A 14,902-nucleotide genomic window follows, 5' to 3' on the forward strand; every position below is an offset into this window, starting at 1 on the left:
CACTCTTCATTCCTCCGTCCATCCATTATCACTGTCATTTCATCCTTTCATGTCTCTCTGCCTCAAGGCCTGAGCCCTCCTCACTTGTCAAAGACGACACCTTGGGAGTATATTACTTGCATACAGTGAGAAATGGAGGCCGCCATCTGCTGACAAAGGTCACACTGTAGCTGCTCTCATTAAGCACTCGCTATTTCTCTTGTTAAGACATGCGGTTCATATGAGCGTCTGTCAAGACACAAAATGTCAGTAAAACTTTAATAACATTATTAGTGTCTTTAGCATTCTAAGAGCAGCTGCTGTCGAAATTTTAAGCCCTGGACTTAAAATTCCTGGGGAATTGAAGAACGTGCTTGCCCTTCTCACAGCCATGTTGCCCTTCCCCTTTCCTTCCCTCCCTGTCGCCTCACGTCTGTCTCTCACTCTTCGTCTTCCTGCGGGGCAGGTGCACGGCAGTACATGGCAGTAGGCATTCATCTCGATCCGGCTCTTCCTGCTCTTTAGCTGTGGCGGGCTGACACAGGCACAGAGCTTGTCACCGCGCTTTACAGCATTGACCTGCTGCGCATTGCACTCCCTCTCTCATAAAATGAGGGGAGTGAGTGATGGGGAGGCAGAGGAAGGAGGAGCTAGGGGGAGGGAGGGAGGGAGGGAGGGACGAGCTCATACAGCATGCGTGAAGGCAGGGTACGCCTCTCCTCATGTATCGCTCCATCTATCTGGCCCTGACTGTCTCATCTGAGGCCAGTTCTATATTACGCACGCACATGCACGCGCACACACACACACACACACACCCAAACACACGCAGAGGCCTTTACAAAGACGCATAAGGTTAGCGCACACAGGTGGACTTTGTCAAAGCTAGAAAATTCACATCCCGAAGCTTCAGACTCCAGCGTACGTGGTGAAGGTCACAGCAGCAGACCAGACGTAAGTCAACAAAATCTTTCCCCATCTCAGGGACAGCCAAGACAAAGGACTATGTTGACATTCCTGACAAGTCCCACCGCACTGTATGACCGCCGTGTGCACACACTCTTTTACTCTAATGCGCGCACACAGACACACACACAGTGTCACACACACAGTCACACACAGTGTCACACACACACACACACACACACACACACACACACACACTCACTGACCTTTGCAAGGAAATTCTTGGCCACAGTAGTACTGACTGGAAGGCATATTTGCAGGCTCCTTAGTTTCACTACATTAACATAGCTAGCACCTACCTGAAGAAATCTCCACCAACAAGGCCAGCACAGTTAATGGCGTGTAGTAGGAGATTCAGTGCTGATACAGTACTGTACGTATCCATTTGCCTGGAAGCTACAGCACACAAATAATGGTCAGCCTGCCATCCCACCTTTACAATTATACAGTTGCAGCTGGACAATGTCAGCGTGTCGGTGGCATCAGTGGCTTGGCAGCCTATTTGATGTGTGGTGATTTACTGGGCTCAGGGATGAGCTTACAGTGGGTAAATCCTGTTGGGCCTCAGCCTTGGTCAACAGCGGCGAAATGCCTATTAAAATCTGGTGTGAGAGTAAGGTCCAGCTTACTGGACAACAGGTTGTAAATATTTACAAACTGTTCTCCAAGGAAGCCCAGTAAGATCTAGTCAAACATTGGCCACATGTTACACCCTCACTACGTACATAGAAACCTTTTGGTAAACAAGGTACAGGGAGTAGCATACTGTATGCACTGAGGGAATGCACTGATCATGAGAGGATCAGACTTGACACTGAAATGTGTTTAGTCACGGATCGAAGATCTAACTGCAACTTGAAAGGGATTTGCCAAAAAAGAAGAAAAAAAACGGAAAGCGTCCGTGTCATTTTAGATTTTAGCATTGGCTATTCAAAAATAGCAGATATACAAGCTCACAGTGCGTCACTTAGTGCAGCACGGCGAGCTTATACATCTGCTTTTTTTTCTTTTCCTTTATCTTGAAAGTGTGAGAGCTACTTGATTTAGAAGGCATTTTGTAGAATCGGCCTCAGGTCTTAATGGGCTATTAATGAGTAAATAGACTGAAATGGTGGTGAAAATGATGAGAAATCAGTAAAAGTTGTCATGGTCGTAAAAAAGGAAGACACAGAAACAATGTAAAATAGCTGTATTTCATGAGTTCAGAGACCCAATCCAGGTTCACAATGTTACAGTCATGAGGAATGTAGTCGATAGGTTGATAAAAACAGTAATTTTTTCTCAGGTAGATTCCTTTGTTATACCTTTCTTTTTTTTTTCTTTTTTAAAGAAATATGCTAAACAGTCTGAACATTAAAACGTGTTCATTGCTGTCATTTCATTCAAGCCAAAATAATTTAGTTTTCCGTTCTTTCATTTTTTTTGCTGTGCAAGAGGACACTTGATTATTTGTGCAATATAAAAACAACACTTTTGAACAAACAGTTGATGTGAACCGTGAAAAAGAGCAGCAGTCTATCACTTTTTGGCTGACTGGCTCTTTTTCAGTGTTTTTCTTAGGTTTGGGCTTCAACAAACAATACTTGGTCAAATAAAAGGATTTCTTGACAAAACAAAATACACTTCAGAAAATGTATCTACAATGAATCAATAATTGACCTCAGACTTTCCTGCCAGTAGTTTATACAGATGAAGGCCGACAACACTTGAATAAGGTCCTGTTTTTTCCAGTAACGCAGATGTAGGAACACATGAATAACAGAATCTGGAGCGTATGGTCCTATGGACCTGGATATTTGGCAAGAGGGAGAGCCTGTCAAATCCTCCACACATATCGACCCCCCCCCCCCCCCCACCACTGCCACAGGAGAGAGATGAGAGAAAGATAGATGTAAAGGGTCTCTCTCTCCCAGCATTGTAACATACTGCTCTGTGCAACTCGTTGAGCTAACGTTAGCCAAAGCTGCAGCCTCTGAACCGAAGGGCTGAGTCCTGACATCTTGGCCATCACTGGTTGCGGTGGGAGGAACAGCAGGGTTACGTAGGGTTACGTAGCGTACGTAGGGTGCCTCTTCACACAGCACTACGACTGTTTGAGGCGTTTTCTCGGGGGGCCCATGAAGGGGCACTGGGTCGAGGCCAGGGAACGGTAGGCCTCCGCCACCAGGTGGGGGTGGGTTGCGACCATGGACTTCCAGCCTGATGTCTCCATCACATCAGCCGCATGGCTTAGAGAGAGAGAGAGAGAGACAGAGAGAGAGAGAGAGAGAGAGAGAGAGAGAGAGAGAGAGAGAGCGAGAGCGAGAGCGAGAGCGAGAGAGAAAAAGAGACAGAAAGCGGGAAAAACATTATTATAGAGGGGAATGAGGAGAACTCCAAAGCGGAGGAGAAAGACAAAGAAGAATAAAAGCTAAAAGTTATAAATAGACGAAAAAAGAAAAAAACAACAGATGTGAATTCACATAAGGAAGCCCTGTAGGTCTTCATCACACCCCGAGGGTGCTGGCCTGCACCCTGCTGTGTGGCCTTTAATGACATTTGCTGCATTTGATTGTGTGTTAATGAACAAAACAGCGTGCGTGCGTGCGAGCGTGCGTGCGTGTGTGCGTGCGCGCGTGCGCGTGTGCGTGTGTAATTACGACATGTGCACACCCGGCCCCTGACCCTACTCCCTGCTGAAGACCTGAACCCCTGATCCCTGTAATGGCTCTTGAGCCAAGCCTGAGCTAGCAAGCCAAGCAAAGGGCACAGAGAGATCAGTCACAGCTGGAAAGCAGCCTGCCTTCCCCCATCCCCTCTGAAGGGGACAAAGCAGGGCAGGAAGCCCCAAAAAAATGGACGAGAAGAGGGATGAAGTAGACAGCAGAACAACAATAGAGCGCAGGGAGAGCATACAGGATGTAAGATGAAGCATGATTATAGTCTGGAGAGAGGAACAGGATGGAGGGATGGAGGCGAGGGAGAGGAGGAGGAGGAGGAATATGTGGGAGAGAGGGAGACGCCGCTACTATTGGTCTTGACGGTAAAGCTGCTTGTGAAGTCCGGTCTGGAGAGGAGGAAAGGAAGGAAGGAGGTAGGGAGGGCAGCAGGCGGTGAGGGAGGAGTGTTATTGGTTCCTCTGTGTCGTTTGTTTTCTATATTCGTCCTCCATATTGATTTTTGTTTTGTTGCTCTTGTTGCCGTCGATGTCCGAGGGAGGAGGGTTGATAGCGCTTTGCCAGCCGGAGTCCCCCGTGGCCAATTTTCCCCTCCGTAACAACAGCAGCAACAATACCGCCACTGTCACAAATTAAACTGTCATAAGGCCCATAACCACAATTAATGACAGGGATTAGGGCTAGGAATCTGCATTACTGAACACCTTAGGCACACATGAGGTTCTGGGAGAGGAGAATGAGAGGTTAGATAGACGGGGAGAAGGGGTAGTAGTGGCAGTGGAGAGAGGGAGGGAGAGAGGGTGAAAGAGGGCGGGAGGGAGATGGCGAGATGAGGTTGAGAGAGACGGCGTGGAGAGAGGATGCGGTGTGAGCCAAGACAGACTGCGACGGAGACACATAAGCAGAGGGAGACAGAGCGAGAGAAACAGCGCATTGGAAGTATATGGATGGTCAGGGCTTGGAGGAAAGCTTAGTGTTAAAGGGATACTTCACTTTCGGGCCGGGGACACATTTAAAAAAAATATTAAAAATAAATGAAAAAAGTTATGGAAAATTCATGGCCCCCTCACACATTAGTAGGACACTGCGTGTCGTGAGGGGGCCATGAATTTTCCATAACTTTTTTCATTTATTTTTAATATTTTTTTTAAATGTGTCCCCGGCCCGAAAGTGAAGTATCCCTTTAACTGGGCGCAGGAACACAAGATCAATCATTTCGCCCTAAACATAAATAGCAGTCGGTGCCGTTAATAGGCTCCATCTTACCCAAACTATGCGCAAGCTCATAACATGATTAACATCAGCAGAAGAGGTTCATTGCTAAATGGCCCAATGTGATATGGCAGCAAAATGGGCTGATGTGGGAATTAAATTAAATTTCCATGGGAGGCAAAGATTGCTCCCACAGAAAATTAATGACTTCATTTGAAAAATAAAGTGTGTGTGTGTGTGTGTGTGTGTGTGTGTGTGTGTGTGTGTGTGTGTGTGTGTGTGTGTGTGTGTGTGTGTGTGTGTGTGTGTGTGTGTGTGTGTGTGTGTGTACGCACTTTGAGTTACAGGGGGGAAAAAAGGATCATATTTGCATATGTGTGGAAGTGCTTCAGAAGATGGATGAGTGCGGTCAGATGCTACAACTCACCAGTTGATGAAGTCCACGGCTTGCGTCTTCAGCTGCTCGGCACTGTGCAGGTCAGCCAGGATGAGAATGTCTGCGGCGTTCTCCACGGACAGACTGCTACACAATGCATCCTCACACATCACCTTCAACCTCTCTAGGGCATACTGACAGCAAGAGAGAGAGAGAGAGAGAGAAATAACGGGAGGAGAAATGAGAAAGGAAATACAGGAGGTAAACTAAATTAGCCATTCTGTACTGCCATCATCCCCGATCGCAGCACCGTGTAATGATTTGGAAACAGCAAATTATTCCACTGTAGTGTCAACGGAAGGAAGACGAGGCTAGGGGGGTGAAGACAGTCACAGAGATCGTGGCGACGACTCTAAACACTGAAAACTGGTTCCCCAGAGGGTTCTCTGGTGGGTGGGTGGAGGGGTTGGGGGAAGGCACGCACGCACACGCACACACACACACACACACACACACACACACACACACAGTACATATAGAAATAATGGGACTGAGGCATGCATGAGAGTGTTTCTAGCTGAGACCAAATGGTAGAGTGCCTCTGATTATTGCGCAGCCAGAGAGATGGTATGAAGAAAAAGGATTAACGTGACCTTGATGAGGCCCCCGGCCCTCAAGCTTTTACATTTGCCCGGCTCTCTGGCGGACGCCGTTAATTGGGTACATTTACGGGGACCGAGCGTAACGGAGGAGAAGAAACCCAGTGTGAGGGAACCAGAGTGGGTGCAGTGAAAAGAGGTGAGATGTGGACACGGACGTCTGCCACAATGGACAGAAATCCTTGGAACAGTCGGGGTCAAAGGCCGATCCTCAAACACCCCAATGCTGTGAGCTACACAGTAAAATCCTCAGTGTTTATTTATCCATAACCAATGGACCCTTATGGGTCCAATTGGTTACATATGAACACTCACAGAGTTAAACTAGAAAAGTGCGATTCTCTAATCTCTGCCAGGCCAGGTTGCCTCCTCAGGGCTGTGCCAGTCGTGCGGTGCAGCCTTCAGGACACGAATAAGCTGCGGGGGAAATACAGGTTGTACAACAGGACGGTGCAACTGTACGGGTGTGTGGCGCCCCCTATGGGCAGAAGTGAAAGCGGCTTTACAGGTGCGCTCTACAGTAGGCCTATATCCAGTAGGCCCCTCACCATGTGATTCCAATTTGGGTATGATTAGACGTTCCATTGGTGATATATGTTTTTTAATGAGAAATAGGCCACGCCCACATTTGTGAGGGCATTTGTTACATGAATCAGGAGGCCATTTGTGCCTAATTAGGTGTTTCGGCAACAAACTGTGACATTTGTAGCATTTGTGGCGCCCCCTATGGGTTTAAGTGAAATCACTCTGCGATGTTTAAAGGGCTTCTCAATGAGTGATTGACATTCGGGGCAGATCGTACACAGCGTTCATGAATTCCGCAAAATGGCGGTAAATCATGAGAGGCAGAAATGGGCAGGGCCTATATGGGGGAGTTGCGATCCAAGGAATCCAGGGGACATCTTTTCTGATTGTATTGACCTACAGTTCAAAGTTACAGGCCAAAATGTGGTGCGGCCTGTTATAGCGCCATAGCCTGGCATGGCCAGACTAATATCACTGCGTAGATATTAGTCTGGAATCTGTGTGGAACCTGCATTTCCGACGGGCAAATAAAAAAAATGCCTCTGGTGATAAACCAGCCCTACATTTGCATACTGGGCCCTGATTGGTCCCTCACAACTTCTGAGGGAGAGAAATCCAATCTCTATGGAGAGGGGCTAGACCTAATCTGCCAATTGGGCTATTTATTTTTGCAATGGCAGATTCGTCTGGAACCAGGCTAATAGCGCCACCATGAGGGCGATTTGAAACATTTAGGGTGGAAGTTCTTCCTTTGCCTACTGGGAGTGTGTGTGCAAAGTTTCACTCCGATTGGTCCAGCAATGTCAGAGATTAGGCACACACAGAGACGGACAAACGGACAGAAACATAATCTCCGCCTCCCGGCGGAGAAAATGAATGGTGAGGAATTCACTGTGCACTTCTTTATGTGTATTTCTACACACTCCTCAGCGTTCATTTAACTCTGAGAGTGTTAAACATCCACTCTCAGAGTTAAATGAACACATGGTTTTATGGTCCATGTGTGCTCTAGTAGCCGTGTGTTCATTCATGTGAATGTGTTTGTGCGCATGTCCGTGGTGTGTGTGCGTGTGTGTGTGTGTGTGTGTGTGTGTGTGTGTGTGTGTGTGTGTGTGTGTGTGTGTGTGTGTGTGTGTGTGTGTTGTGGAGGTGGCAACACCTGGTACTTCCTTCAGCGGGTTTATTTTTTTGGTACATTATGCATGCATTTATCCCTGTGAGTAAATTAATGTAATAATGCATGCACAGAAGCACACACACACACACACACACACACACTAGTCTATACCTTGTCAGCAGCAGCCAGCAGGTCGTCTGCCATCTTGTCCAGGTTGGGGGCCTTGCCTGTGTAGATGAAGCACATCATCTCTTTGAAGACATCTGGCTCCACATCATTTATCTCCACGCGGTTCTGAACGAGGAGGAGAGGATGGGTGAGGATAATGCACGCCAGGTTTAAGAAGAAGAAGAAGAACAATAAAGGAGGGCAGAATAAAACATATAGATGCTTTGAAAATCCTGCACAACCAACACAAAACAATTATTTTTTCTTAATTAGGACTCAATCACCTCGTTTAGTGCAGACATGGGGACTCATACATATGGCAATGTTTCAATAGGGGACAGGAAAGAAAATACTTCAGCCAAGTCTAAATACATTTTGGCTAAATTGAAAAGTACTGTGAGGTATATATATAAAAAAAAATCTCTCCAGCTGATTCCTGGAAATTAATCCTCAGCATTCGCTCCTTGAATGACTGGCCTGCGGCCAGCCAAGCACGCTTTATCGCTTGTCGGCATGGTAGCGGTAACCTGAACCTTTCCCTCCGCTTTCAGAGGCAGAACATAGCGCTAAACCAATTATAACACTGCTTTACCGTTGCCACAGCGACCAAGTACATTTTAGCAGGGTCAGACTGGGTGTAGTGACAGCTTAGTGCATTTTATGTCTCCTCTGACCACTCGACAACAACTTAAGCACACACAAACTCACACACAGAGGGAAATAATGGAGGCAAAGTTTGGAACCTCTGTTCTTTTTGGAGCCTCTGTTATGAGAACACACACACACACACACACACACACACACACACACACACACACACACACACACACACACACACACACACACACACACACACACACACACACACACACACACACACACACACACACACACACACACACACACACACACACGCGCTCCTCCACTGCTTTCAATCTTCAAAGCAAATAGCACACTCCAGTAATCATGAAACAGATCCTCCACACACATACACAAACACATCTTGAGAAATAACATTCCTCGTTCTGGCCTGTGCATCCTTGTCAGGATGGTTGGAAGGCAGCTGCTCCGTGGCCTATGGCATTTGAATAGACAAGCCAGTAAAGTGAAGGGTATTGTGGGGGAGGGGAGGGGAGGGTGCGGACAGAAGGTGTATGCTTGACAAATTTTTCCTCTGGTTGGTTCCTGTTAGCCGGGCAGCACATGTGTTTGAAACAAATATAAAGATAATGCAAAACGGAAGATGATGCAAAACAGAAGATAATGCAAAGCAGAAAATAATGCAAAACGGCAGCAAATAATACAAATGGAAATAGAAATCTGAGTGAGCCCAGTAGGGTATTTTTCTTCACCCAAGTCCTCCGAGGAAAATAAGGGTTCAGTGCGGTCTCTTAAATAGATATGTGACTGCTTTTAGTTACAGTGTATCGCACGCCTCTATTCACAAAGCAGTTCTCTGTTAGAGTGTTCCTTTATGAGCTCATTTGTCTCTCCTCTATAGAGTGCTGCAGAGGAGTGTTAAGCCATCTATCTGTTTCCCCTGTATCGTATGGGGACACGGCCCACCATCTCTCCCTCTCTCTGATGAAGACGCCCACTTAAACAGCAATTAAGATGCATTTCCTGGCTCTGTGCTTTATAATTTCCCCATTCGAGCAGCGAAGACATCAATATTCCGCTGACACGGCCTCTAAATCACCAAGGTTCAATCTCGCCAGCGCCTATCAGATGAACGAGACCCACTGTGGCACGGAGGTTCTCTCACTCACGGCGCGCGTGCGTATGAGCACACACACACACACACACACACAAAAAAACTAAAACTCGAGGACAGAGGACATGTAGAACGGTGCACATTTGAAATACTCAAGCACGTGCATATACACGAGTCTGCACAGACAACAAGCAAGCAGGCAAACACAACGTATAAAGATCTGTCTCTAATTAACACCAGTCACATATTGCTGTAAAAACCACTGTGCTTCCAAAAGCCCCCCCCCCCCCCATTTGCCTACAGCAGTGCATTTGAAGCAGACACGTGCTTAAGCCCGATTTTTTCTTCATTGTATGACGGTGTCGCAATTTGTCGTGTGACACCGCCGTGCCGCACAGTGAAGTATAAATCAGGCTTCGGTGTTGCGAAAGGTGAGCCCAGCACAGTGTGATGCAACGCAGAGCAAGGATGGCAAAGTATTGTGGAATTCTCGCCACTAAAAAGGAAAACAGGAGAGTAGGGAAGATCACGACGGTGTCAACACTCCACTCACCTTCTTACTCTCCTCCATCTCATGCTCAAACATGGCACTGAACACCGGCGAGCGGGCTGATGACAGAGAGACAGAGGGAGAGAGAGACACAGAGATAGAGAGGGGAAAAAAGAGACAATAAAACATAATCATTGTAGACAGAGATGTACACACTTATGTTTTTTGTTTTGTTTTTTGTCATTTCGCTTTGCATTTTCTCCCAATGTAGTCGTTTATGCCAATTCCTGAATTCTCTACACACTTGTGTAATCTTGTCACTGCTGACCCCTACTGGTTTGTCTTCAGAGTCAGACTGGGTCGTAGGGATGGTATTGAAACAACATGCCTCCTCCAATACACATGAAATCACCAGCCTCTTCTTTTCACCTACCAGAGAGGAGCCTCGCTGGGAGGACATGGCACATGCGGAGGAACACCCAATTCCTCATGCAGTAGTTCAACATCACTGTTAACAGGCGTACTTAACCAACCTGTAGGGATGGCTTGTGCAGTGACAAAGAACAGCCTCCCCGCCTGGCTTACCTCCCGCAAACACAACCGATTGTGTCTGTTGGAGCGCTCGGCCACGCCACATGTACCATGGAGGATTCTAACCCCATGTCTCCACAGCGGTGGGTAGGAACTTTACCCCTGTTTTGTTAACTGAGGTGTCTCAGCACACAATTATGTCTCATAGTGCACTGCCACAGGGGCAATGGAGAGGGACACGGGTGACTGACAAGCGATGAAAGCAAACCAAAAAATGCCAATGACAATACGTTTAATCTTTTTTATTAAGTGATGCCTCATGTGGTTGTTGCATGGATTTCTATTCCTAAAAATGTAAACAAATGGACTCGTAATGCCCCCTACACACTGCATGACTTTAGAAGTCGGAAAGTATATGTTCCCTGATCCAGCGTAACTGTATTTAACACTGCAATATCAACATTGCTACCAGTGTTTATGACACCTGAATTTTTCCACAGGGATCAGTAAATCTATCTACAATCTATCAGACAGACACCCATGTCCATCTGTCCTGTGCTCTCATTGGCTGTAGTACATCTCTGCTCTCGGTGCTGGTCACGACACATTTCAAAGTGTATGATTTCATGTCGCCGACACGTCCAGATATCAAAGGCGAAGCATCCCCAAGCACTGGAATCACGCTGGTTTCGTGGTTTTTGAACCATTCACACACAGGGGAACGAACTCCGATTTGCGTTCAACCTGTGGCTTTGTCGCTGAGTGCCAACAAATGTAGCCGACTGGATATTCAGTGCTAAAATCTTGCAGTGTGAATTTGGCATAAGGGTTAAACCTGGTGTGTCCCTAATTTTGGGCATGTAGCAATAGCAGATGTACAAGCTCACAGAGCATTCGAAGCGTCCCGGTGTGCTGTTTCTGAGATTTTTTGCGAACGCAGGGGAAGGAGGCGCACCCGAGCACACAAACCGTGCTCGGGTTGTGTCTCTGTGTCTCTGTGTGCACTGCCTGTGTGCAGCTCCTCTGAGATAAGTAAATGTCCAATTTAGACGTACCATACATCAAATGAAAGGTCTTTGAAAACTGAACACACCTGTCAAGGTTGCGTTTAAGCCCGCCCCTTCCCCCGGAAGCCACGCCCCGGAGAAGGTTCCTAAAAACTCCCCATTGAAACCCCATGTTAAATGAAAAGTGCCCGAATCGCTCCGAAACTTTTTCTACCCCCCCTAAGTGGGGGTCTACGAACAAATACTTCGGGCTCGGATTTAGGCTCCGCCCCCCGGAAGTGGTTGAAACAGGCACTTCAAACACTTTGTTGAATTGTTCAAAAACATTAAAAGTTTTTTTTTTGTGAATTTGTATTTTTCTAAGATGCTCCTTTTAACGCAGATTTTTTTATTATTTTTTATTAATTTTTTTTAAATATTTTGTTTTCATATTTATTTTTAAAAAATTGCGTTCGCTTCCCGCGTTTGCGCGTCTTACTTGTACAATTGTTTGAAAATTGGGCTTAAATGGTTATGTTAACACTGATTTTACAGTGTACTATATTATGTTGCTGAAATGCTGGCATCTCTGTGGACTGCGGTTTTTACAGTGTACTATATTATGTTGCTGAAATGCTGGCATCTCTGTGGACTAAAGGTGAGAAAAGCCTGATTTATACTTAGTTGTGCACTCAGGAGTTGTGCACCGAAACTAGCAGATCTATAAGCTCATATCTTGCAGCAGATCTACAGCTTGTAAATCTGAAATCTATTGTCTGTGTGCAACTAAGTATAAATCAGGGGGAAGGTGTACAGGCCCACATGCTGAGCGCAACCACAACACTGGGTCTGGTTCATTCCTCATTCCCACTCAGCAGCAAAGAGAGCGGCCGGGGTCTTTTCAGGGTACGGCCTGTGGGGGAAAAGGAGTGTGCTGTATGTTATTTATATACTGTATGTGTCGCTGCTGGAGGCGATCCGCCCAACAACGCTGCATCCACAGCATCATCCTTCTCACCTCCAGTGACTCCCTTAGAGGGGACTGTCAGGATGGCCCGAGCTCTGCTACAGTACCTCTCCCTCTGTCTGGTCTTTAACTGAATGCTCCTGAGAGCCTGCTGTATGGAGAGGAAAACGGGATGCCAGGGCACTTGCCTTTAGCTACACAATACGCGTGTGTGTGTGTGTGTGTGTGTGTGTGTGTGTGTGTGTGTGTGTGTGTGTGTGTGTGTGTGTGTGTGTGTGTGTGGAGCCATTTGTTTGCTGCTGAGGAGAGATACGGTTAAGCCCCCCAGAGTCGGACGCACTAGAAGCGCTTTAAGTTCAAACACAGCCTAGTTAGAAACTAAGTGGGCAGTGAATCCTAATTTACTCTCTTTTTTCTTTTTCTTAGTTTGAGAAAAAACTATACACAATCATTGATGCAAGTTTAGAGATACTGTACACTCTGAGCAACACATATTTTCTTGCATATTTGTGTGTATATATATATATATATATATATATATATATATATATATATATATATATATATATATATATATATATATATATATACACACACACACACACACACACACACACACAGAATACATATGTATATTTAGAATTTCATACCTCAATATTTATGCCAAATATCTCAATAGCTAGTATACTATATATGATAGTCACGGCAACAAGTCCTGTGACTATCGTGGAAAGTGGATGCAGTGCAGTCGTGCTCATCTTAGCAAACACTTGCCGTATTAGAGTTAAATAGTCTTTTTCTATGCAACTCGCAGGGAAAGAAGTCTTGAAACAAGCTATTAAACACTTGAAGCGTGATGGAATGATTGTGAGTGGCTGCCTTTAGCTGTAGGGCGCGTGTAACGATAAGGTGTGTATCGTCACATTTTGTGACACGGTTAAAATCTTGCATGTTCATAATAATATGATAAAGATTCTCAAGCCCCTGGGGGTTAAGGCACGTACCACATAGGTTCTGGTGCCTTGACAGCGTGCTATTTCTGTATTCTGTATAGTAGATATCGTCATAATAATGAAGATGTTTTGTGAACACTTAATTTCTAGTCAGATGCATTATTTGAAATCAAACCTGGTTTTAGAGCAGAATGCAAACATTTTCTTATCGTATTTACAGATGCTAGATGGGTTTACAGTGAACATACACACACTGCATAAATCCATGTGACGCACAATACAAGTGATACAAGAAATCTTAATCGTTTTTGTGCTCAAGCGGCTGATAAACAATTTTTCAAGCACTTCATTCATTCTTCATTATGCCTATTAATAAGTATTAAAACATAACGTTGATGATGCTGTCCAAATAAATACGAGTGGTGAGGAGAGAGAGAGGGAGATAAATCAGAGAACGTATGGAGAGAAAAAGTGACTATTCTGTTGCTAATATATGATGTGTTCACATACCTCTTATCATGTAAAAATGTTGTGAATCCATAGGCTCCTGGCATTTCGTCTCTGTATACAGTAGGCCATCATTAATATGATATTTACCAGATCCAAATGGGGTTCCCAGCGAGCAGCACACATCACCGCTGCGTCTCTGTCATGCTTGTATATGCAGTTTTAAAAATAATTTAACTAATGAGCATGTGAATAAGTCGATATGTCTAGATAAGATAGGCTATCGATTGGACACGAGGAGCTATTAAGCTACATGAAGAAAACGTGAATTATTATGACCAAGCAGCATGGTATCTGATCCCCACGTTTCAATCCAAATTCATCTGAAATCAACAGAATATAGCTCATGTTCAACATGGTACTGCAGATGCCATTTCTAAAGGACTACACATTAAGGTTAAAAAGATTATTAATGATCTGGCCCAGATTATCAATATATTGTATTGGGCAAGTGCCGTTTTCTTTGCACTGAGACGAGCCGAGGGGAAAGAGGGGGGAGACAGAAAGCAATAAAAAATACTTTCTTACTGATAGAATATCTCTTCATAATACATGGCACTTTTGGAGCCGTGAGATGCCATTGTCGCGGCATGTCGTGGCATGTCGCGGCGGCGAGATGCCGGTGTCTCCTGCGGCAAGTCACAGACGGGCGGCATAGACGGCAAACGCCATATGCCGCTTTGGAACAGCATGTCGTTTTGGAGCGGCATGTGTCGCTTCAAAGCGATATTTGCCACCGGCATAGGTGGCATGGGCATTGGTGTCATGGCATAGCATGGCATGGCGGCAGCATGAAGGTGCATGTTGCTGGCATGTTAGAAGTTGCTGTGCAAGACAAAAAACAATCTTATGTCACTGCTGGTGCTAAAACTAGCAGTGACATATCCCAAAACTCTGGTATCCCAAAACTCTGGTTGTTTAGGTAGTTTTAATCTCTCTAAATGGATTTAAAATGTTGCGCTTACGACGCTTACAAGTGCTCTTCCTTACAAGTGTTCACTACTTTGAGCTGAGTTTGAGCTGTTGTGCTGGAAATGTTTTTTGCGAGCTCAGTCTACAACGAGTGCGACGGTCACATCAAGTAGGATTCACTTT

The 14,902-nt window shown here is 45.6% G+C and overlaps 1 protein-coding gene across 1 annotated transcript in view; it reads right to left on the reverse strand.

The window, feature by feature from the left end:
- Window positions 1-2,172: 2,172 nt before the first annotated feature.
- Window positions 2,173-14,902, reverse strand: part of spop (speckle type BTB/POZ protein) — a 100,760-nt gene continuing 88,030 nt past the window's right edge. The window contains exons 8-11 of the mRNA XM_080446241.1: window positions 9,927-9,982; window positions 7,663-7,785; window positions 5,242-5,384; window positions 2,173-3,173 (exon numbers count right to left, since the gene is read on the reverse strand). Coding sequence (XP_080302367.1) covers window positions 3,029-3,173; window positions 5,242-5,384; window positions 7,663-7,785; window positions 9,927-9,982 — 467 coding nt within the window. The 3' untranslated portion in view covers window positions 2,173-3,028. The remainder of the gene's footprint in view (window positions 3,174-5,241; window positions 5,385-7,662; window positions 7,786-9,926; window positions 9,983-14,902) is intronic.

Source organism: Gymnoscopelus braueri (assembly GCF_963280865.1).
Source record: "Gymnoscopelus braueri genome assembly, chromosome: 13".
In the NCBI taxonomy this organism is placed as follows: Eukaryota; Metazoa; Chordata; class Actinopteri; order Myctophiformes; family Myctophidae; genus Gymnoscopelus; species Gymnoscopelus braueri.